The following is a 26,056-nucleotide window of genomic DNA, read 5'->3' as shown; positions in this document are numbered from 1 at the left end:
CCGATGCCCTTATTGCTGGTTAAAACCCAGAATAAGGGTATCTACGAGGTGAGAAGGCTCTACAACATGAACTGTGTTGTTGAACCTAAGAGAAGGACGACCGGGCCTGGACAATGTTATCGCTGTCAGCGATATGGACATGCCCAAAGTAAGTGCACTTTTCCATGGAGGTGCGTGAAATGCTCTGGTAATCACAGCTCCAAGGAGTGTACGCTTACCAGGGAGAACGAGGAGCGAAATGCCTCTTGTGTTCTCTGTGGAGAGCAAGGACATCCAGCCAGCTACAAAGGATGTAGCGAATGGAAATTGGTCACTAAAAAGACCAAGAGATCGCCAAGATCGAACCAGACCAGCTCGAGGCCAACACAAAATATACCGAGGCCATCCCCAAACCCTTCGGAAGTGAAGAAACCCCAGGAAACTGCAACCAAAGCAGTCAAAGAGACGAAGAAACCAGAGAAAAAGACGGAAAAGGCAAAAACCGTCAAAAAAGCCGAAACCAGAAAAGGAATTTCTGGAATCACTGAGGAACTGGATAAGTTCACGAAAAACCTCCTCAGCACGATGATGCAGAATCTGGAGAAAGAGATTGAGAAGAAGATGCAGCAAATTATTAAGAATATTTAATGGCTGACACGACGATAAAGAACAATCTCATAATCGTCTCTTGGAACGTCGAAGGATTGAGAGCCCGCAGATCAGAATTCGAAGAACTGATCGAAGAGAAGAGACCGGATGTCATAGCTCTCCAAGAAACGAGACTTAACCCCAACGTTCGGATAGCATTTCCCAATTACGATATTTACAGAAATGATAGACCTAACAGCACAGGTGGCGTTGCTATACTGGCTAGAAGGAATATGGATCACCATTTCGACCAAATATTCAATGGACAAGAAGTAGAAGCAATATCGATTATTGTGAATACTAATCGAGGGCAAGTGAAGATTATTTCGACTTATAAATCACCGGATAAGGACATGCTGGAAGAGGATCTAAAAATGCTACTAGAAGGAAGACACCCTAAAATCATAATTGGTGATCTTAACTGCAAATCGCAGGAATGGAATAGTAGAGTGGAAAATACCAACGGGAGAAGACTGAAGATTTATGCTGAAAAACTTGATGCAGTTGTAATAGGACCTGATATACCTACCTACATACCAAGAGTAAATGGACTACCTGATGTACTGGACATTGTCGTTATGAAAGACATCACTGAAGAAATCAGCATTGATACAATAGAAGACGGAACTTCAGACCACAATCCCATAGAATTCATAGTGGGACATGGCCCAAGAAACGAAGAAGAGACACAAACCAAGGATCGCACAGACTGGGAGAAATATAAGAATTTACTTCAGGAGAAAATCACGGAAATTCCCCAAATAAACACCCGGGATGAATTAGATGAAGCAGTTGAAAAATTGGAAAATCAAATAAAAGAAGCCTATGAAGAAAGCACCAAGAGAATAAGGAAACCAATTCCGAAACATTCACACGGAGATACGCCAAGGGATATAAAGGAACTTATAAAAAAGAACAGAAGACTCAGAAAAATCTACAGAACAACAAAAAGAGAAGAAGACAAGAAGAAACTGAATAAGCATAGCCAGATATTGAAAAATGCTTTAACAGAACTACGTAATAGCAGATGGCACCAGAGATTAAGGGAACTGAATACAATAGATCACTCGGCTTGGAAAATGCAAAAACGCTTACGACGAGAACGGACAGTTATACCTCCACTGCATGGAGCAAACGGAATGATATATACGAGACTTGAGAAAGCCGAAGCACTGGCCGACTCAATTGAGAGAGAAGCCAGAATAAATTACAGAAATGATGATGACAATGAAGATCTAGAAGAAGAAGTGGAGGCAAACGAAGAACTGATGATGGAACCACCGGAAACCGAAACCATTCCAAAACCGGCTTCACCAACAGAAATCAAAGAGATCATAATGAAATTGAAAAACAGGAAAGCGCCGGGAGAAGATAAGATAACGAATTATATGTTGAAGAAATTGCCTAGAAAAGGAATAGCAGCCTTGACGAATATAACAAACGGAGTGATGAGGACCGAATACTATCCAAAGAGATGGAAAACTGCAGAAATGATAGTTTTCAACAAGCCTGGAAAGGAACGGAAATTTCCTCAAAATTACAGACCAATCAGCCTACTATCAGCACTAGGAAAAGTCGTCGAGAGGGTTATCGCCAAAAGGCTGAATGAGGAAACAGAAATGTTGAAGATAATCCCACCCGAACAATTTGGATTTCGACGAGAACACTCGACTGAACTCCAATTACTACGGCTCATAGAATACGTCACCGAAGGAATGCAGACAAAACAGGCCACAGGATTAGTTCTGATGGATATCGAGAGAGCTTTTGATAGAGTATGGCACGAAGGCCTTATCTACAAGATGAAAAAAGCAGGATATTCGACCAAACTATGCAAGATTATAAGGAACTATCTGAGGAATAGGAACTTTTATGTGAAGATAGATGGAGCAACCTCTCAAACCAGACAATTGGAAGCGGGAGTGCCTCAAGGATCGGTACTTGGACCTCTACTTTACGTAATATACGTTTATGATATCCCGAAGAATGCTAGGAATATGCTCACCTTGTACGCAGATGACACAGGAATAGCGTTCAGACATCGACGCCCAGAGATCATACACCGGAGACTGCAGGAAGCCATAGATGAATTACTCAAATGGTGCATCAAATGGAAAATCCAAATCAATGGAAGAAAGACTCAAGCAATATTACTGCAAAAGAGAAGATTGAGGATGGAAGAAAACCTTGAAGTTGATGGACAAGAGGTTGAATGGAAAAATGAAGCAACATACCTAGGAGTGACGCTTGACAGAGGACTTACATGGAAAAACCACATCAAATGTGCTGTTGATAAAACAAAAGCCGCAATGAGTAAACTTTATCCACTCATAGGCAGAAGAAGTCATATGAATAAGAACATCAAGTTGACGATGATTAAAACTATTGCGCGACCACAACTCACATATGGATCGGCGGCATGGGGCTTCGCAGCCAAGACCCACATCAAGAGAATACAGGCCACTGAGAATAAACTCCTTAGAATGGCGATGGACGTACCCTGGTTTGTTAGGAACAAACAAATCTACAAGGACTTGGAATGGGAACCAGTTACAGAATTTATGAAGAGAAAGGCGGAAAGGATATTCGACAAAGCCAAACAACATCCAAATGAGGAACTACGAAGATTAGTCGACTACGATCCAACAGAAGAAGCTAGAAGGTCAAGAACCTACCACCGAAGACCGAGAGATCAGTTAAGGATTCAAATGTAACCAAAGAAGAGCTTAACCTATAAAAGCTATAGGCAGCATACAAATATCAACACGACTACGATCGTGTGAGAGTCCAGAAACCATAAGAGTCAACTGGTTAATAGGCAAAATGCCCGGAACCTATGAAGAAGCAGTTAAGGGTTTTTAGTGGGTCTCGAGCTCAGAGAGTGAGAATCCCCACACTGTTCCCCCTCAGGAGAGGGTGTGTTCGTCTGTTTGCAGATTTTCCCCCTGCTACACCAAAAAAAAAAAAAAAAAAAAAAAAAATCATTCATAGAAGCCCAAGCAGGTCGTCAATGGTGTTGATAAAATCGACAACATCCTTAGAATCTTTAGCCGTTACCTCGTGGGTATCCAGGACCGGTTTCCCCATGTGAGTGGTTCTTAGGTCCGCTGGACACTTGCATACCATGTGTTCAGATGTTTCTGCTTCTGATCCACAGAGCCTACAAATCTCATCTGCTGACTTTCCCATACGGTAAAAATGAAATTTGTAAAGCCAGTCCAGGAGTGTTTATCCAGATGCTTATTCTGTTACTCCCAATATTGGACCGCTGTTTTATGTTGGTTTTTTCCAAGCCCACAGAAAAGCTCAGGTCCAGCAGGTGTTAACCTGACAAGATGATAAGATGATGGCCGATCGGGAAGGCCAGTTTCTGTGTCACTCCCCGAAAATATCGATGCAGTTCATGACATGATTTTATAAGGGCTAAAACGGATATCAGAAGCAGTGAATATTTCATACAATGGGAATGGGACACAAAGTCAGTTTTTTGGGATTGCCATGGAGTAATCATGATTGATTTCTTGGATAACCGGTGATTACTGTTCGACATTACGGACCACTGTACGGAAAAAAATTGAAGAGAAAAGAGGCGGAAACCTATCCAAAGATATTTTGTTCTTGCAAGAAAATGCCCATGCACACAAATCTCATGTTGCCATGCAAAAAAAATTCGTTATTTAGGGTTTGAATTACTAGAACACCCCCCTTATTCACCAGATTTGGTTCCATCCGACTATCCAACCCTTTTTTCAACTGGAAAAAAGTTTAAAAGGTCGTAAATTTTCTCCAATCGAGAAGGTAATGAAAGCTGTGTAGGTCTGGTTTGCAGAGCAAGAAGAAACATTTTTTTATGTAAGGTCTAGAGTCGTTACAGGTTCGCTGTGATAAAGGTATCCGATTAAAAGGACAAAATGTTGAGTCATAAAATATTTTGAAATTGAAATTTTGTTTGGTTCTATAGTAGGCAAAGAATTTTTCAATATATCCTCGTATTGTCTAAATTCACTCAGCAAGGAGCAAGATCCAATCTCTTTTACGTTTTACTTACAACATATTCCTTTTCTGTACTCTCTACGAAATCTGTAGTTAACCGTGAATATAAAATATGTACTAGCAGTTTTTCAAACATAAGTACTTTACAGAAAGTTGTTTCGAATATAAAAATGCTGAATGAGAGAAACTAACATGAGAGCAGACAACAAGGTATTGTGAATAACACAGAATTACAAGAGTAGGTGCATTGATAAGTCGAAAAGGCTCTGATTTCCTCATCTACGTTCAAGCTGGTGAAATTATAATTCTCTTGAAATACGTCCAACAGGGTTACTTAATTCGATCTAAAGAACGAACACAGTGTCATTTGGAACATTAGGACTGTTTAAGATAGGACTGTTATAGGCCTATATGGAGGACCATTTCTGTTTTCAAAAATACTCGATTGAACATTTCTGTTTGTTTCTGTTGTTTAGTTGCAACTTCTATTTTTATAATCTTTCTCGTCAGTAGAATGTCAGCAATATGCGTTGAAACTATTCAAAAGAATTCATAATATCTGCGCTCTTTAACCATGAAATTATGAATTGGAACATTCAATGTTAAGGTACGAAATTTGTATCGGGTCGTTGAAACAATGATGTGGTGAAAATGGTAATAATAATTGAACTATTCGCATATTTCACACTACGAATCATCTCTCGTATGAAGCCATTATTCCAATTTCATATTGAATTACGCCGTCCGAAATCGGAGTAGAGGAATCAATCGAACCACCAAATCAATCAGCTGATTGGAGAGATTAATTTTCAATTATACGAGTTGGTATCAGGGGAAATTGAAAATATCTGCTCTAACAGGATCAGTGTGGTACTGTTTTTTCAATGAAATATTATTTTAACTCTCGGTGAAATTTTTATCTACTCGAATCGGATTTGGTGACAATAGGTGGTGGTACCTCTATGTTCCTGATATCAGCATTTAACGGCGAAGTAGAATGGAGAATTGCACGCTGCTACATAGACATATTTAATATTACAAAAATTCCGAAAGTGATTGAAAAAGAGAGAAGACAGGGTTTCAGGAAGTGTTATTCAGAATTCAGATCCGCTCATTCAAATAGTAGGTTACCCTGATATTCTAATATCTACAATATATCAGACGGTAGCGAACATATTCAATGTCAATCTAATATATAAAATTCTCGTGTCACAGTTTTCGTTGCCATACTCCTCCGAAACGGCTTGACCGATTTTGATGAAATTTTTTGTGCTTATCCGGTATCTATGAGAATCGGCCAACATCTATTTTTCATCCCCCTAAATGTTAGGGGTAGTCCACCCCTAAATTTTTTTTTTATTTTTTAGACAAAATTTTTAATTTCTATTTTTTTATGATACAACATACAAAAGGAAATTATTTATATGGCAAAACAACGTTTGCCGGGTCAGCTAGTATTCAATATATAATGTTTCATCAGAATCTAAACGACTTATATTTTAACTGAATGTTTCCACAATCCGAAAGATTGTGAATGAAAAGGATGACAAATAATTTCCTTCTATTGGGAGACTCAAAAAGGTGGTGGCATTTGAGAATTTTATTTGAGGGCGAACGAATGCGAAAAGTTACTATAAGGTTTTCGATTAATATCATCGTATAGTAAGTTCCAGAAAATTAATTTTTCTATTTGCCACTTGTCCTACACATTGTAAAGGTCTTAAGGGATCAATAAATATATTATTATATTAAAGTATTAAAAATAAACAGCAATAAAGACGAGTCAGTTGTCCTGTTAATTATTAGTACATGTAAAATTTTTGTTTAGTGGTTAATGTCCTCTTGCCTTGAAATTTCCTTCAATTATTTTGATTTCCATTGATGCAAGATGATTTTTTGTTGAAAAATTCAATATTCTTGTGATTATCCGTTAAGTCCTTCGAAAGATACCCACCACTGTATCACATACATTTCATCTTCGGGTTGATTTTTTTTTAAATCTACAACTGATGCAACATCTTCAACCTTTATCCAAAGAAAATAACCAACATTAACTCTCCTGAAGCTACTGCATATTATGTGTATTGACACATAGCGATAGCATATTATGTGTATTGACACAAAATATGCAGTACTGAATATGCAGAATTGAATTATTGAATTCAATTCTCTTCCATAGCAAAATTAAATATATAAAACGGATCTTTTGTATTTTCCATGCAAATAATTAAATTTGGTATGCCTTCAATCAGTTTGTATGAACGTCAATTTTGTTCATCACATATTTTCGACGTCGTATTTTCCGAACTGATTGGACATTTTGATAAAATACGTGATTATTGAAACTTTCACGTAAAACGGACAACACAGCGCTGATTTGAAACCCAAAAATGTTTTGACAAGCGTCATAACCCCACGTTTTGTACTTTACAGAGTGGAATGTGTCAATTTTCCATGGCCAACCGAGTACTAAAATAAAAGTGAATGGAGTTATACTAATTGATACTGAGAGTAAATGGAAAGATGAATGAGATGGTCAGTGTCAATTTGTGTTTCAACAATATGCGTAAATTTGACTATTCCCCAGTTGAAGCTTTCAACGGGACTTTTTTTCGTTCGGAGCTTCCTTCCATGAATTGAAAAATATAAAAAAATCAAAAAATTTCATTACATTCGCGAAATGTCCTTCCTCGTTGATACTCAACCCAATGGACTACAGCTTGTTGTAGATTTCAGAGCTCAGGGCGTATGATAAACGTCACAAATGGAATCGCTGAAGCAATTCCTATCACGCCACGAAAATGAACCATTTAGAAACTCCTTCAATATGTTATTATCAAATGAATATACAGGGTGTCTGTAAACAAATACGAAGTATAATACTTGGGGAGATGATTCCTCGATGAAAATAAGTGGGGGTACTTGGTACTTTCTATAAATTTTTTTCGAAATCGACTTCCCTTTCAAGATACAGCCTTTGGAAGGCGGACAGTTTTTAATTTTTTTTACGGGTTCTAAAAAACACTGAGTCATAAAACTATACATATGAAGAACTAAGTAGATGTTACTCACACAAATTAAAAATTGTCAACTCGTCATCGCCTTCCAAAGGCTGTATCTTGGAAGGGAGGTCGATTTCGAAAAAAATTTATAGGAACTACCGCTGCTCATTTTCATCGAGGAATTATCTCCCTAATTCCTTCATTTTTTTTTATTGCGTATTACCTATGATGCCCTGTTCTTTTTGTTTCTTTTTGTATTGCTTGTGAAAGGGAATTTAATTAGATGGTTCACCCCACATACTGGCTAAGCCTTTGTGGGAATATTATTTATTTGTGGAGCATGTATTTATAGTTTCTGCAAATAAAATTATTATTATTATTATTTGTTTACAGACACTCTGTATTATAATCACTCCTGTCATTATGTTTGATTTCCTTTCTCAAGGGCATGTTTCAGATAGCTGCCCATAATTTATCCAAGATATACCTTTAAAAATTGTGTTACACAGTTGTCGAATAGGTTCATCGGTCCGGTAAACCGTTTGATAATTTACCTGCGAGATCTGATGGATGATGAGTATTCATCTGACAGTTAACCCAACATTTCATGTGAAATTCTTCGAAGAAGAAGGAAACCTAACATCGGTCAATGACCTATATTATTGAAAATGTATAATATTCTATCACTAAGAATAGATAAATGATGTTAAATGAATAAATGTACGAGAGGCTCTCTGGTTACCTCGTAATGTTGAGTCAGTTGTGTCCTTTTCATTGAATAATAAAAACTGACAAAACATTTTCGAAAAAATTACTCATGATCAATGGTTTATTCTGTTAGAATCTTCGATGTGCACGATTGCTGTAAAGCCCATATCTCCACTGGAGGTGGAAACTGTCAAGAAATTGCTATAAATCCGATCTCTCAGACTATCTACTCACCTTATTGTCTTTCTGCCAGGAACAAAAGCCTCGTTTGTTGAAAACCTTACAAAGGAGAAGAGCATCCTGACCAGGATTTACTTCGGTGTAGGAAGGTTGCTGTTCGAATCGTTGCACAGCGGCCGAACCTGAAACAATTCATTCCTTGAAGTTGTTATTCGAGCACTCGGTAATGGTTAAAATATGCAGAGAGAATGAGCAATGGTGTCGGCTCCGACTTCAAGGAAGTGTTAAATAATAGAGAACACGAGACATTTCGGAGTAAATAAGGAAAAAATGCAGTCATTCACTGCAATGAAATATCGAAGTTATGATGATCTTATTCAACATGGTTGGGGAGTGGTGTTTTCAACTCGGAGCTTTTTTCCGGATGACTATTCTGTATTCAGATGTGACAGGGATCGTCGTTCGACGGGTTGTGCTACCGGAGGTGCAGTTCTTGTAGCTGTCCATAACAGGCACTCATCGGAGTACATGGATTTGTCAATGTTGCGTAATTTGGTTCCATCTATAGACTTGGTTGGCTGCAAAATTAAAGTTGGACCACTGACATTTCTTATTATCGTCGTTTATACAGGGTGTCCCGTAAAGACCACGTCAAACGAAAACGGAAAGTAGATCAGAATGTGCTCTACCTGATGTGAAAAAATCGTTCATATGAAAATCTCACAGTTTTCGAGATATTTGATGTTTTATGAAAATGTTGGATTTTTTCGCTTAAAATGCTTTCTCTCTTGCGGAAGCTACAATTTAATACTTTTCGAATCAGTTTTTTGCCGTAAATTTTGTTGAATGATTACTTCAATTCATGCAATGAAAAATACCACAAAATATTATGCAGGGATTCTGAAAAAAAAAATTAAAATTCATGTTCTGAAGGAAGTGTTTTTTTGTGCTGAATTCTATCTGACGTGGTATAAAAAAAGACACTAGATCTTTTCTGCACATTACATTGAAAAGTTGCCCATTTTGTGAGGATTCCGAAAAGGTAAAATATAGGTGATAACCTTCTTCACGAAAAAAGATATTTGAATGTTTATCGAAAATGGAACAGATTTGTGAAAAACTGATTTTGTCACCCTTTCCACAAATTCTTTCATTTTGCTGATTCTGCTGTAACATATTGAATAATTCTCTTGAAAAATGTCAGTTAGTCCTTAAATTACTTATAAAATGAAATTATTCATTAATTGCAATGATATAATATAATAACGCACAAGACCTTCAACATCAACAAATCTATTGTGAAGAAACTATATAAAAATATCAATAATAGAAATTCAGAATTCTTATAAGAGTAAATGCTCAAAATGACCACCCCCTTCGCTAATAAATGCCCTGCCTCTATTGAGAAATGACCTTTTCAAACCACTTAACGGTGAATTTATGGACTGGAATATACATTGGAAAAATATTCGGTCCGACAGAATTGCCGCATTCATTAAACAGCACCAACTATTTGAATTTTCTAAGGAACAGTGTACCCTTACTCTTAGAAGATATACCACTGGAAATGCGACATAATCTATAGTTTCAACACGACGGGTGCCCAGCACACTACACTCGTCATGTTAGGGAATATTTACAACAAACATATCCTCCCCGTTCACCAGACTTAAATCCTCTGGAGTGTTTCTACTGGGGTTTTTTAAAAAATTAAATTTATTCGAATCCCATAAGAGATGAAGCACAAGTTAGGGACCGCATTCGTATTTCAGCAGCCAAAATAGCGGGAGAAGTTTGTATGGTTTGAAAATGTTATTTCCCAATAGATGCAGGGCATGTATTAGCGAAGGGGGTGGTTATTTTGAGCATTTGCTCTAATAATAATCCTGAATTTTATTATTGATATTTTTATAAAGTTTCTTCACAATAGATTTGTTGATGTTGAAGGTCCTGTGCGTTATTACATTATATCATTGCAATTAATGAATAATTTCATTTTATAAGTAATTTAAGGACTAGCTGACATTTTTCAAGAGAATTATTCAATATGTTACAGCAGAATCAGCAAAATGAAAGAATTTGTGGAAAGGGTGACAAAATCAGTTTTTCACTAATCTGTTCCATTTTCGATAAACATTCAAATATCTTTTTTCGTGAAGAAGGTTATCACCTATATTTTACCTTTTCGGAATCCTCACAAAATGGGCAACTTTTCAACGTAATATGCAGAAAAGGTGTAGTGTCTTTTTTTTGTACCACGTCAGATAGAATTCAGCACAAAAAAACACTTCCTTCAGAACATGAATTTCAATTTTTTTTTCACAATCCCTGTATAATATTTTGTGTTATTTTTCATTGCATGAATTGAAGTAATCATTCAGCAAAATTTACGGAAAAAAAAATGATACGAAAAGTATTAAATTGTAGCTTCCGCAAGAGAGAAAGCATTTTAAGCGAAAAAATTCAACATTTTCATAAAACATCAAATATCTCGAAAACTGTGAGACTTTCATACGAACAATTTTTTCACATCAGGTAGAGCACATTCAAATCTACTTTTCGTTTTCGTTTGACGTGGTCTTTATGGAACACCCTGTATACCACCTCAAATTGATGTTGAAACATTTGATTTGTTTATAAGCTGTCTTTCGGCTATTGTATCAGCATTTGATAAGAAAGTGTTAATCATTGGTGATTTCAATGCGCCCCAGTTTGTAAACCACTCGAGTTCGGATGGGAAATGTGTATCCTTGGGGGTATTGGCAGAGGTTCTCAACCTTAATCAGTTTAATAATTCAGTTAATAATAATGGTAGACTACTGGATCTAGTATTTTCAAATGTTCAGTGTCGGGTCTCTGATGATGAGCTTTCTCTTGTGAGTGTTGATCCACAGCACCCTCCGATGCATTTCTGTATTTCCAGTTGGTCGGATCGTGTTCCTTCTATGGGTGTGAATTTTGTGAACACCAAAGAATTCAATTTTCGTAAGGCAAATTTTCCGCTCATGTACCGGATGATATTGGATGCAAGTTGGGATGATGTTATTGAGTCTACTCAGGATGTCGATGTGGCATGTGATAGGTTTTACGGAACATTGAATAATATATTCATGCAAACTGTGCCCTTTAAAATCAAAAGAAAAAGACGTTTCCCTACCTACTTTGATTCGACTATTATTAACAATATCTTGAAAAAGGAAAAATCCCTTAGTAATTACAAGAAGTATGGTGATGAGTTCTATTTAACGGAATACAAGGAATTGAGGAGGACCATCAAGCGCGACATTGGATTGGCTTATAGGAAATTTATTCGGGGATTAAAAGATAGAATTCCACAAGATCCCTCTTCTTTTTGGTCTTTTATTAATGGCAAGAGGGGTAACTCCAGAATTCCAGGTGAGATGACAGATAACGGGAAAACTTATTGCGGACCCACTTCTACCGCCAATGCCTTTGCTGATTATTTTCGTTTGGCTTATGATCCTGTTGTGGACTGTAACGCATGTGATGTGGATGGTGCTGGTGGTCCGGACGCGGTACACATTGGATATATAACACAGGATCAAATAATTGCCGCTGCCAGGAAACTCTCTAATAAACTTACATCTGGTCCAGATGGGATACCAAGTTTTATTGTGAAGGACTGTATTTATGCAGTGTCGCATCCGTTGAGCCATATTTTCAATCTCATATTGAGTAAGGCTACTTTTCCTAGAGCCAAGATTGTACCAGTCTTAAAAAAAGGAGACCCCTCCATTGTTGGTAACTACAGACCAATTTCAATTTTATCAAACTTTTCCAAGCTATTTGAAATTATTGTCTACAAGAATATATATCCAGCTATAAGGAACCATATTAAGATTGAGCAGCATGGATTCATGGTTGGGAGATCTTGCACGAGCAATTTGACTGTATTTTCCCAGTATATTTGAGAGGTTCTTGATTCTGCTGGTCAGGTTGATGCAATATATACAGACTTTCAGAAGGCTTTTGACAGGGTCGCACATGAGCTTCTATTATGGAAATTGCGGAACAAGTTCAGTTTCTCGGAGAGCCTTGTCAAGCTGTTTCGTTCATACTTGGTTGATCGTCGTCAGTTCGTTCAGCTTGAGGGTATAAGATCATCTGACTTTATACCCACTTCTGGGATACCTCAGGGGTCCAATCTAGGGCCACTTTTATTTATTCTATTCGTGAATGACCTGATGGATGTCCTTGTCTTGTCGCATCAGATGTTTGCGGACGACTTGAAGTTGTATTTCATAATTCGTTCAGTAGATGACTGTGTTCGACTCCAACTCGAACTTAATAATCTTGTCAATTGGTGTAAAAACAATCGTTTGAGTTTGAATGTTCCAAAGTGTAGTGTTGTTAGCTTCACAAGGAAAGTAGATATTCTGAAGTATGATTATGTCGTCGGGGACCAGGTCCTTTCTCGAGTTGATAGGGTGAAGGATCTTGGTGTAATCTTTGATCAGAAGTTTTCGTTCATCCCGCATATCTCCCAACTCATTTCGTCTGCCTCGAGAACATATGGATTCATCGCACGCAATAGCAAGTATTTCAGTAATACTTCAACATTGATGATTCTCTTCAATTCCTTTATTCGTAGCAAGTTGGAGTATGCCAGCATAATTTGGCGTCCTATTTATTATTGCCATGAATACCATCTTGAGGCGGTACAGAGGAGATTCCTGAAATTCTTGGCTTGGAGGGAGGATAAAGTTTATGCACCAAGAGGACTCGACCATACTATATTGTTGAATCGATTCAATGCTGTTTCACCAAAGGGTAGGAGAGAGATCGAGGGTCTTAAATTTCTTCACAAACTACTGCACAACGATATTGACTGTCCGCCTCTATTGACTGCTTTGAGTTTCCGCGTTCCAAGAGCAGCATCTCGTGCTCTGGAGTTATTCCATCTGCAGACCCCGAGGACCAATTCCTTAATACAGTCCCCCATTTGGTTCATTGAGTTTATTTTCAACTCGATTGCGAGAGATTGTGACATTCACTTTGACACATTGGCGACTGTTGTTAGCAAATATATATTAAGGTTGAATTAAGTCTTTAAGGTGTTTATTAGTGTATAATTATTTTTGTCGCTTAGCGGTTGTTTTCTTCATTTTTTTGTTCGTTGTTTCCATGCCATTGTAATTTTTAAATTTTTTTTTTTTAGTTTGCAATATTGGTTGATTTTTCATTTGAATATTTCTAGTCTCGGTATAATATTGTTCAATTTTGTTTTTCTTCCTTTTCGTTATTAGCACTGTAGCTTGGTTTCTTTCATTATGCTAGGTTAAGTTATTTTCTGTAACTGGGTATTTACCTGTTGAAATAAAAAACTATGACTTTAGCCTTGCGGCTTTCACACTCCCCTCCAGAGGAAAATTCACTTATCCCAGATATCTCAGATATCAAAAGGATTAAGCTCTGTTGGAGCCCTTTCCAGGTTTTCGGGCTCGTGGTGGTGGTCGGGTCCGGGTCGCTCCTCGCCTCCCTGCTGTAGGTTGGATTCCTGCTCCACCCGCACTTCCTGTCGGCGCAGACGGTGTTCCCCTGCATTCCCCATGTACTTGCGTACAGTTCTCGCCGTTCCCAGCAGTACCGCCTGCATGACTCTATAGATATTTTCGTCCAATTGAAGTTTCCTCAAGTTCTCCAGTAGTTTCTTCGGTATCACGCCTGTAGATGAAATGACAATAGGGATGGTCTTGATATCTTTCAGCTTCCACTGTCTTCTGGTTTGTTCCTCGAGATCTCTGTATTTTTCAGTGTGCCTATCTAGAAGATTGTTATCATTTGGAATCGCAACATCGATGAATAGTGCTCTGTCCTCATCCTTATTGAGCAATATGAGGTCTGGTCTATTGTGGGTTATTTTCCGGTCTGTCAGAACCGTGCGATCCCAGTAGAGCTTGTGATGTTCATTTTCCAACACAGCATCCGGATGGTAATTGTAATAAGGAACCTTTTTCGAACTTAGAAGTTGGTGTTTTAGTGCCAATTCTTGGTGAAGAATCTTGGCAACGGCATCATGTCTATTTTTGTACTCCGTGCCCGCGAACTTCTGACATCCCCCGGTGATGTGCTGGATAGTTTCATGTGTCGCACAGCCATAACGACAGCTATCGTCCGCCACTGAGGCATCCTTGGCGATATATTTCATGTAATTTCTTGTTGGAATCACCTGATCCTGGATGGCGAGCATGAAGCCCTCTGTCTCAGGAAACAACCTTCCGGAAGTCAACCAGTAGTTCGACGCAGATATGTCGACGTAATCATGGTTGACCTCGTTCTGGTGCCTTCCATGCAAAGGTTTGCCAATCAGTTTTTGCATTTTACTTTCTGCAGAGTGTTCGACGGTTTCCAAGTGATCCTGTTGTAGCTTTAACGGTGTAGAACTATCAGCAACACAAATTACTCGATGGAGTTCTGACGAAGCAGCCTTGCTCAGGAAATATTTTCGAAGTCCTTCAATTTCCTGGGACATACGGTTGGACAAATCAACAATTCCTCTACCCCCAAGATGTCGTGGCAGCTCTGTCTGTTCTATTGAGCTTTTGGGGTGATGTTTATTGTGTTTAGTCAGCATCGTCCTTATTTTTCTCTGTAAGGCTGCTAAATCGGTGGTCGTCCAAGAGATGATACCGAATGAATAGCTCAGCGCCGAGCAAGCGTAGGTGTTAATCGCTTTTATGAGATTATTGCTGTTAAGGCCAGTTCTCATTATCCTTCTCAATCTTCGGGTGAACTCCTCCGTTAATTCTTTCGTCATCTGGGTCTGATTGATTTTTCTTGCCTGTTTTATGCCTAGATACTTGTATGTGTCTCCTTCCTTCAATGCTTCAATTTCTGCACCTTCCTTGAGTTTGAACGTACCATCTTCTATTTTCCCTATCGTTATGTTCAGCAGTCGACATTTTTCTAATCCAAACTTCATTTTGATGTCTTCCGAGAATCCTTCTACCATTTTCAGCATCTGTTGCATTTGTTTTTTGGTAGATGCGAAGAGTTTCAAATCGTCCATGTTAAGAAGATGATTCAGTTTCATCATAGTTCCACTGCCGCTCTTGATGGAAAATCCGTAGTCCGTAGAATTCAATCTATGAGACAAGGGATTCAGGGCCATGCAGAACCACAGAGGGCTCAGCGAGTCTCCTTGGAAAATTCCGCGTCTTATTGGAATAGGTCCTGTTGTAATGGAGCAATCTGCTGCTTTCATTTGAAGACTAGTACGCCAGGTTGACATGGCGTTTTTCAGGAACTTAACAATATTGGGATCCACCTTGTAAATCTTCAAGATCGTCAAGAGCCATTCGTGGGGTATAGAATCGAATACTTAGGCTATGTACGCAGCGTAAAGATTCCTCCGCTTGGAGAACGCTTGATTGCAGATAACTGAATCAATTATTAGCTGTTCTTTGCACCCTCGGCTGTCTTTGGTGCATCCTTTCTGTTGCATGGCGATGATGTTATTCCTTTCGCAATGGTTGTGAATTCGATTTGAAATGCACGATGTGGTCAATTTGTACATCGTTGGAAGACATGTGATTGGTCGGTATTTGGATGGGTCTTCTGTATTCCTTTGGTCTTTAGGTAACAGGTACCTACGTTGTGCCATGTGTAAGGAATATTGGCATTCTTTCAGGATTTTCAATGACATCATTTATTGCGGAGGTCAATTTGTCATGCATGATCCAAAGTTTCTTTATCCAGAAGTTCTGTAATCCATCAGGCTCAGGTGCTTTCCAGTTGTGTAGTCCTCTGATAGCTGATTTTACTTCTTCAATTGTAATCTTGTCATGCTGCATCGGCTCATATTTTATAGCTTCCGATTTTTCATCTTCAATCCATCCGGTATCTCCATTGAACTGAAGTTTCGTTGATAATTGTTCGGTCCAAAATTGTTCTATGGCTTCCTTTGGTGGTAGCTTTACATTTTCTACATCAGACGATGTGAGTGACCGGTAGAAAGTTTCTTCCGACTTTTCGAATGAATTATTGTCTTATTATTATAATTATTATTATTATTATTATTAACATTATTCAGAACGACGAGATGGTATTTCTGTTAAGTAAAACACTGAGTGATTGTGGTTTGTTAGTTCGATTCACATCATAACATTTGGTGATTTTCAACATCTGAATTAATTTCTTTTATTATTCACCTGCCTTACTCTTGAAGGCTTTAGTTAACATTTATGGTTATTCAAAACATCATAGAATGAACGCTATCGATTAGGAGAATACCAATTTGATATAAATATGGAAAAATTCTACATATACCGACCCGAGAACGCTATACAGGGTGAGTCTTTTGACTCGTACAAATATTTTAACAGTAGATTCTTTAGGTCAGAAGAAACCCTTTTTTCCTCTACTATTTTTCCCGAATCGGCTTGGTGTGGAAGATCTATGCTGTTGAAAAACCAAAAAGTTAGTTCTATCTCACAAACGGTTTTATCCAATGAAATGAATTTTGGAATATAGTTTTCCATTTATCTGATGAATCTTTTTCGAACACAAGATATCACCCACGTCTTCCAGTTTTCTCATTGACCATTACGTACCATAAAAATACTAAAAATTCAAGGAACCCAACTCTTGAACCTAAGTTGGAGGCTTTATAATGAAAAATATTGAAAATAATTGTAAAATAAAAGTTCATTGTTTACAGGGTAGGAAGAGCCTAGCATTTCTGGATGACTGTGAAGAAGAGTTCAGGAATGTGTCTTTTCCCATGAGGTAAACATACTCTTTTTCCACAAATCGTTAAAAATTCGACAGATATTAATTGATTTCTAAAAAACCGAGAATTATTTTATTCATAAATAAATGGTGGTTTTAAATTCGTAATGAAATTGGTTGTGTTACTATGCAAACGTTAATACTGAATTATCCAACTTGGCACATATAAATTAAATTGCTGGTGATTTCGAAAACAAAACAGTATAGAATGATAAGTGATGATGAATTTTCCATTTCTGGGACTCCTCCAGAGCTGGTTGAGCTGATTCATTAGAATTTCTGCCAAAAAAATCGAGAGAACAGTGCGAATATACATATAAAAGTTTCATGGACTATCGAAAGCGTAAAAACACTGGCATACTTCTTCTCAAATAACTGTAGACATAACAAACTGATTTTAAAATGTTTTCTGCAATGCAGCGAGGTTTTCAATTTATGAATTAATTCCTCAGGGAGAGCGCCCACCAAAGTAGCGTAGCACTGACATGGCACATACATGACAAAGGCAAAATTTTCAGATATCGCACATCTGAAGTGTCAGTTGCGTGAAATATGTCAGTCGCTGTTCATGTCTGAAAATTTTGCATCGCCTTTGTCATGTATGTGCCATGTCAGTGCTACGCTACTTTGGTGGGCGCTCCCACTAATAGACAACGTGTTTTCAATCATTTATGTAGAAAACTAACAACTGTAAAGAAATATTCTCACAATAAGAAAATGAATATATTTGATAACAGTTGGGAAACCTTGACTTTTTCTTTGATAAGTTTTATCTGGAATGTCAAAAGTTCCTAGCGAATTGCGGAATAGTTATTTGTGCAACCAGTTGGGAAAAGCAATATTTTTCGTAATGGGCGTAAACATGAAAAATAGTTTCCCAAAGTGTTTCACACGATATTTTTTCTAATTTTGAATAGGATGTTGCTATGAATTCGAATTAAAAGTACAAGCTTCTCTTAGAGATTCCTTCAAAATCGTCTAGTGACTTAAATTATTCAATTTTTCACTTCGTTACTATGAAAGCAAGTATCGTTTCATCGTCAGTTACAAAATAATTTACTTTTCGTAACTGGTTGCGAAAAGTAAAACGCTTGTGTTTTAAAGTGAGTGTCACTTTATATGTCAAAATTAGAAATAAGTATTTTTCATGTTTTCTCGTATAATGCGCCGTTTTCGAGTTATTTAATTTTCAAAAATAAAAAATACATAGGAAATTTCAAAATTTGGTACTTTAAAGGATAATATTATGTTAATCAGGATTAAGGAAAGTTTATAGTCTGATATGAAGGAGACTACTATTTATCTTCCAGAAGTTTCAAGCATTACGTCATAAATATATAATTAAAATAAAATCGAACTGCAACTTTCACACAATATTTTTTGAGTAAACAAATAGCAGTCAGTAATAGTTACAACCCGAGTATGATTAATTAATTTGTAGTGGAGACAACAGATGAGGGGTTCATAATTTGGATTTGTTCAAACCACTTCACACCCTTCGAATAGGTATAGAAGTCGGTAAGTTCACCGCAGTGTTGATTTTCGACAAATAACAATCATTAACGAAGTACGAAATCAACAGATTCAACGATCAAGTCTCGACTCAATTGTACATGGATTCCTGTCAATCAGCTACGCCTGAATTGTCGACAGGTAAACATTGCGTAATTGTTCATTTCAGCGTACAAAATGTAATACAGGCATCGCGGTCTGTAGTTCGTGTTCCAGGTCATTGCTGTATGAATGCAGAACGCAGGAGCTCTTCCGGAAGTGTCTGGATGCCGTGTCTACACGCTGTTCGTATGTAATGCGGGAAATTGATGAGTTCAGAATACACTCAACGTGATACTCGCACTCCCGCCTTTGTTGTTAGAAAAATGAATTTATGAGGCGAACAACGTGGTGGATATGGAAGTTCGTTCGGATTTTCGTGTTGGTTCTGCATACGCTACTGAAAACTTGTTTCATGTTCTGAAAGGACATGATCCGTTGAGAAGCATGAACAGGACGAGGTCTCTATTTCATTAGTTGCAATATTATACAGCGTGCCAAAAAAGTAACGTTACTCATCAATAATTCTTGTACGAAGAATTATTGAGGGAAATCCTGGCACAGGTCGATTTTTAATTTCGAAAGCAATTTATCGTATGCTTTTTTGAATTTGAAATCTCTCACCCTTTACGCTCCACACCCCTCTACTTTTTTTTCGAATGGGAATATATGGATGGTGATACATCAAATGAAAGGTGATTTGATTACTTGTTCAGCGTTGTGGCTAATAGAAGCAATACAAGCATGTGCCTTTTTTCTATTGAAAAATGACGAAATTATTTACAATTTGTGATTGGAGACTTGGAGAGTAGTGCACTCAAACTATCATCAACTTCTAATATCATCAACTTTTAATAATAATTATTAAGGGAAATCCACGAATCCGTGGATTTTTCATTTCGAAAGCAGGTCTTCCTATGCTTTTTTTAATTCGAAATCTCTCACCATGTACACTCCACACCCCTCTACTTTTTTTTTCAAAAAGGAATATGTTAATTTTTTGTCACGCTGTATATAATAGTTGGGGAGCCGAATTACATGTTGAAAATTATATGTTCTCTTCATCTGACAATTTGAGCGTGTCGAAAATGTGTGGAAGGGCGCCAAAGTTGCAAAAAAAAAACGTCACGTGTACATTCTCGAGCGCGGTGACGTTTTTTCTTATTTTGAAGCTAATGATTCAAGAATAACGAAAAAAATATAATCTGACAGTTTTAGCAAGCCGAAACAATGAAAATTGGCCATAAAGGTCACAAAAATCAGTTTTTCCGAATTATCTCCTCCCCTGGGCTTCAAATCTTTTTCGCATTCATTATGAAAGTTGTAGACCATAACATTCTCTACAAATTTTGTACTAAGCAATTTTTTCTACTTCAAACATTTTTGAGGTATATGGCGATTAATGCGAGGTGTTTAACGATACATGCTGAAGCGAAAATTCACTCGTTGGAAAATAGCACATTCTAAGGTTCAGTCAGAAACTAATTTTGAAATTGTCATCATAGAAATACCTTGTCATTTTGACAACTGGATGAATTAAGATTAGACTAGGATGCTACATTGACCTTGCCTTATCGCACGTGAGTAAGCTCCTCGGCCTTATCGCCCTCTAACTCGAGAACGGTCAAGAGTATGTAAAATTGCTTCAGATAAAAGTTGTGTAGACTTTGATTATCTACATCTTTCATAATGAATACAAAAACGATAAGAGGTACAGGAAGGCGAATATTCGAAAAAAAAAGCATTTTAATCATCTTCAAAGTGTCAGATTAAGAAAACCCCCCTTGATTAGTGTCAGATTAATGGGTCAACACGTTCACAACATCGAGATTAACCATCTGTATGAAAATCTGACACGCTCGAGTATGTACAAGTAACGATATTTTTTTTACATTTTCAAAGGACCGCTGTGACTCGTCCAAATTGTCAGTCCCTTTAAAAGTAGCTTCCTTTGGGTCCAATTATCATATTCTCCAAAAATCTGACACGCTGGAAGACAACTTTTTTTTACTTCAATTTTCACTGCATTGTGTACTTACAGAGCATAAATAATATTCAAACTAACCAACACTCGACATATTTTCCCCAGTCAAATAATGTTAGGGGTTGATGACACCTTCATATGGATGAAAATGATGGAAATTAGTCCCCCCCAAAACAGAAGTTCTTGCAATTTCCTGCCAAAAGTAACAGATTTTGAGAAGAAAAAATAGAATATCAAAAGGTACGTTGCCTAAGACGTATAGACTGGTATTAACTTAAATTTACCTAGTTGGCGGATATCATGCTGACATTCATTGTATGGGAGCACACCACCAAAAAGTTTTTTTAATGTTTTCTCGCTCCCCTAGAATATTTGCAAAATTTAGTTCTGTCAGTTTTCTGGCTAATGAGAAAAAACATTAAAATGTGTTTTCGGCTAACATATGAGCAGGGGTACTAAAAAAAGATTAAATGGAAAATCCATGCTATTTTTGACAGTGAATCATCAGCAAAAAGACAGGAGAATACTTCTTAATAGTGTCAGAATTAGGTCAGAACTCCCATCAAAAACAGTTGCAATAAGGAAAAAACAGAAAAGGGAAATTCTACGAATGATTTTATACATATATGTGTAGAAAGTCAGAGAAATTAACGATTCCTACCTATTAAAGATTACCAACGATTTCTACCTTGACCTGACTGATAAATAACTAGAAATTCAATTAACTCTGTGGTATTTTATCCCGAAAACAGTAATATCAACAATGGTAGAATTAAATGCCCCTAAATCAAAACAGCTGAGTTTCCTAACCAAAATCCCTATTTGGTGGTTGATGCCGAATACAACACATGAGTATAATTAGAACAATGGGTCTGACTTGAATTCGAAATGCTGAAGCTCAATAACCAATAGGTACACAATACGTGAATTCTCATCGGTAAATTCCCGAGATTTGTGAGAAATTGTGGTTGGTTGTTGGTTCAAATCAAATCGAGTTGTCCATGATTAAAAATTACAAATTTCGATAGGTTTATAACTTATAACTATGTGAAGTTTTGTGGCGAAATCCACAAGAATTCTTTGGAATATGGATGTCTAAGAACTGAAGAAGGACACTAACAAATTTGAATACACAGGGTTAGTATTCCGAAATTTATTTCATTCGTTTGTGTGAATTGAAAATGACATTTTTTCAACAGCCTGTGCCTTTCAAACCGAGTCGATTCAATAAAAATGGTATAGGAAAAAAGTGTTTCTTTTGGCCTCAAAAATCTAATGTTGAAATATTTGTTTCAGCCGAAGACTCACCCTGTATATAAATAAATTATACAGGGTGTATTTGAAGGTGGAACTGATCAAAATGAAGCCTTTCACAAAAAATCATCTATACAAAACTTTCCAAATGACAAAGTTGAAAAAAATTGAAAATGATTACTGAAATAGATCCTCATACGACCCTTGACCGTTTGTTAGCTGAATTATCGCAAAGAAGTGGAAAAAAACTTATCTCCTCATTCGACCATGTGGTTTCGTTTAGGATATTGGCTCGTTCGATATTTACGTGGTAATGAAAATGGAAACTTAGGATTGCCGAATTTTTCTCATTATTTTTAGTAACTTACACGATTTTATGTAATGGCTCATTTCGTTACCAACTGACAGAAGAGACTTAGGACACAAGTGTAAAAAATAGAATAATACTTCAATATCTCACCAATAAAATTCGTCTAAATTATTCACAATTTTTTTCACAATAGGCATCACAATTTTCTTGATCGAACAATTTCGTAAAAATGGGATGAAATAGGGAAAGATCAAAGCACTTTTTCAATATATCTAACATAAGCACTTTCAAGGAACGACCTCGATTTTCTAAATTTTTTTTCACCCTAAATTGTACGATACAACAATAGTATATAACATTACTAGCAAGGTAAGAGGGTTTTTACTGGCGAATGGAGGAGTTACCTCCTTGAGCCAGTAAAACCCGTTACCTTGCGTGCATTGTTTTATATTTTATTTGTTTCTCATTTGTAAAAAGGTTAGATAAATTCCAAAAAAATCTCAATAATTTGTCGCTAATGTCGTAAGCTATGGAATTGTTGCCATGAACATGTCTGTTTATTTTTCTTTACATTTGTTTTGGCGAAAGCGAAAATGATTGTACCAAAAGAAATTATTGAGGCAGCCAGCAGTGTAGCTCCATAACCTGCAAAATCAGCTACAAGGTACGAGCCAGAATACGATGACTTCAAAAAGTGGCAAAACAAAAATAGTGTGATTGGGGTAACTGAAGATGTTTTGTTGGTCTACTTGAATCAACTATCAGCTAGATTCAGCCCTAATACTTTATGGGCAAAATGGTCTATGCTGAAAAGCTGCTTGGAAATGAAAGAAAATGCCCCTGTTCGCAGGTTTGTTTTCCTTAAAAAATTTATTGAAAAATATGACGTTTAGTTGTCATTTGCAGATTTCAAATAGTAATAGCGTTTCTGAAACGAAAAAATGAGCGTTATACGCCAAAAAAGGCAAAGGTATTATGTAAAGAAGAGGCTGAACAATTTCTTTTACATGCTCCTGATGACCAGTGGTTGCTGGCGAAAATTATAACAATATTTGGGATTTTTGGATGTTGTCGATGTGACGAAATTCTCTCCTTAAACATGAATGATGTAGAAGATATGGGAAAATACGTTATTGTGACATTGCGACAAACAAAAAATTTAACAACAAGAAGATTCACCATAACCGATGATGGCTGCAGCTTCAAGCCCTGCATGTTATACAGAAAATATGTAAATCTTCGGCCTCCTGGAACAGAAAGCCTAAGATTTTATTTGACATACCGACATGGAAAGTGCATTTCCCTTAATGCTGGCCAGCACACTATTGGTGGTGTCCCAAAACAAATAGCGAAATATTTAGGTTTAAAAGACCCAGAGTTATACACCGGCCACTCTTTTCGCAGAACTGGAGCCACTATGGTTGCGGATTCGGGTGGAGATATTTTAGCACTAAAGCGTGCAGGAGGGTGGAAGAGCAACGAAATTGCGATGAGTTATGTCGATGATTCGGTCAACAAAAAAATCGAAATGTCTAGCAAATTATTTGGTAGTAAGGAGAGTACAAATGTTCTGCAGTCCTCGAGTTCAGCAGTTTCTTAGTCAACAGATGGTTCAACATCATCATCATCAGTATCAACTCTTTCATCATCAAAAATCTGTGTTACTCGGAATAACAATTGTACCATGATTTTCAACATATATGACGATAAAACAAAATTTTCTAATGTAAATAATACTACTTGTAAAAATTTTGATAGTTAACTGTCAGTTTTACAAGTTAGTGATAAAATGATAAAATTTTGATAAAATAAACTTTCTTGATTAATTTTGTGTTTTTGGAAACTGACCTTTACAAATGGGAAAAAAATAAATTCATTTACAGACGAGTAAGACTACTAATGCAAGTAAATATTGTAATTACTTTTTTTTTATATCTTTTTAATACGGGACTTCGGGTAGCGAGAATAATATGAACGCCTGAACGCGTAAATTTGCCTCCACTTCCCGCCCATGCCAAAAATTACACAATCTACCTTTTTCCCCTAACTACAAAGTTTCAAACAGCGGCAACGTGCGAAATTAATTTTACAACCGGTATGTCCGCTCACAACTTTTGTGCGCCTCATTTTAGCCCAACTGCTTACACGATAAGAACTTGATTAGCATAAGTAGAACGTAAATTGCTATTTTGGAGCTTTAAAGGGAGGTTGATTGGCGGTATCTAACTGCATATATGACGCAGGAAGCATTTATTTTTCAATTATGTGTCCTCGACGAAGTTCCCTAGGTTGAGCGAGAAAATTAAAGATATTTATACCCTCAGCATGTTTCTTGAACGAGCTCGTTTATTCCTTTGAATGTAACCCCCGAACTCCGGAGGGAAGTTCACATCGCTCAATTGTGTAGGAAAGAACTTAAATGACACGTGTTTCATTTGGAAGAAGGAGAATTTGCTTCAATATCCTGGAATTTCGAGATTTTTCATATATTCCAATGTGATTCTTATTTCCGATAATTATTCATCAATTAGTAGACTTGCTTTCTATAACATCAGTTACGCTTGAAATGTATTTCACTGATATCAAAATAAATAATTTGTTTTGTATTAAATATCAAAAAATTGCTGCAAGTGATTGGTAATGTGCAATAATTATTCCAGTTTCTGAACGAATTTCAATTGAAGCGAGGTTCACACTGCCTCTTTTAATTATTTTTTTCATAGCAAACATGATAAATATAACAGGGCTGCTGAAGATAATTAACAAATTATTATACTTCTTTATTGTATTCTATTCTTGATATTTGAACAGCAGTCATGTCTTCGTTTCACATTTTTCCTCACCTTCTGTAAAATTTGTGTTGTGTTATTATATTTTATGCTTATTCTTTTTTCTGGCGAATATCTTCTCGCGAACTATTATGTCTTCTGAATCACGATCTTTTTCGAATTAGTCCACAAAAAAGTATTTTTTTTTTCTTCTTCTTAGAAGACCATATAGTCTATTTATTGTAAAGGATGCCTGGATCTATTCTGGCCACTTCTTTTCTGTGAGACGTGCGTGTTTTTTCCTCAGGCAGGGAACTAACCTGACCTAAAAACCTCCCACCTTCATCTATGTATGCTTGGTAGCGGCAGGGAGAGTATATAGGTATCAAATGGTGCGTAGCTATACTCCATTCACTTTTATTTTACAATTCAGTTGGTCATGAGATAATTTTATCAAGTTTTTGTAATTAGAACGGAGTAAGGTTGGCACTCATGAAATGTCGTTAATGTCATAACGCCGTTGCCGAAACTAATATCAATTAATATTACAAAAATACCGAAAGTGATTGAAAAAGAGAGAAGACAGGGTTTCAGGAAGTGCTATTCAGAATTCAGGTCCGCTCATTCGAATAGTAGGTAACACTGATATTCTAATATCTACAATATATCAGACGGTAGCGAACATATTCAGTGTAAGTGAATTTATATAATGTTTCATCTGAATGTAAACGACTTATATTTTAGTTGAATGTTTCCACAATCAGAAAGATTGTGAATGAAGAGGATGACAAAGAATCACCTTCTATTTGGAGACCCAAAAGAGTGGTGGCATTTTATCTTAGGGTAAAGGAATGCGATCAGTTACTACAGATTTTCGATGAATGTCATCGTAGAATAAGTTCCATAAAATTATTTTTTCTATTTATCA

General features: G+C 36.8%; 1 protein-coding gene across 1 annotated transcript in view; it reads right to left on the bottom strand.

The window, feature by feature from the left end:
* LOC123311290 (irregular chiasm C-roughest protein) overlaps positions 1–26,056 on the bottom strand; it is a 498,432-nt gene that overhangs the window by 249,346 nt on the left and 223,030 nt on the right. The window contains exon 2 of the mRNA XM_044895177.1: positions 8,565–8,692. Within this exon, the coding sequence (XP_044751112.1) occupies positions 8,565–8,692 (128 nt within the window). The remainder of the gene's footprint in view (positions 1–8,564; positions 8,693–26,056) is intronic.

Source organism: Coccinella septempunctata, chromosome 1 (assembly GCF_907165205.1).
Source record: "Coccinella septempunctata chromosome 1, icCocSept1.1, whole genome shotgun sequence".
Lineage (NCBI taxonomy): Eukaryota > Metazoa > Arthropoda > Insecta > Coleoptera > Coccinellidae > Coccinella > Coccinella septempunctata.
Note: the sequence above shows the minus strand (reverse complement) of the source record. Positions and strands in the feature narration are given on the sequence as shown.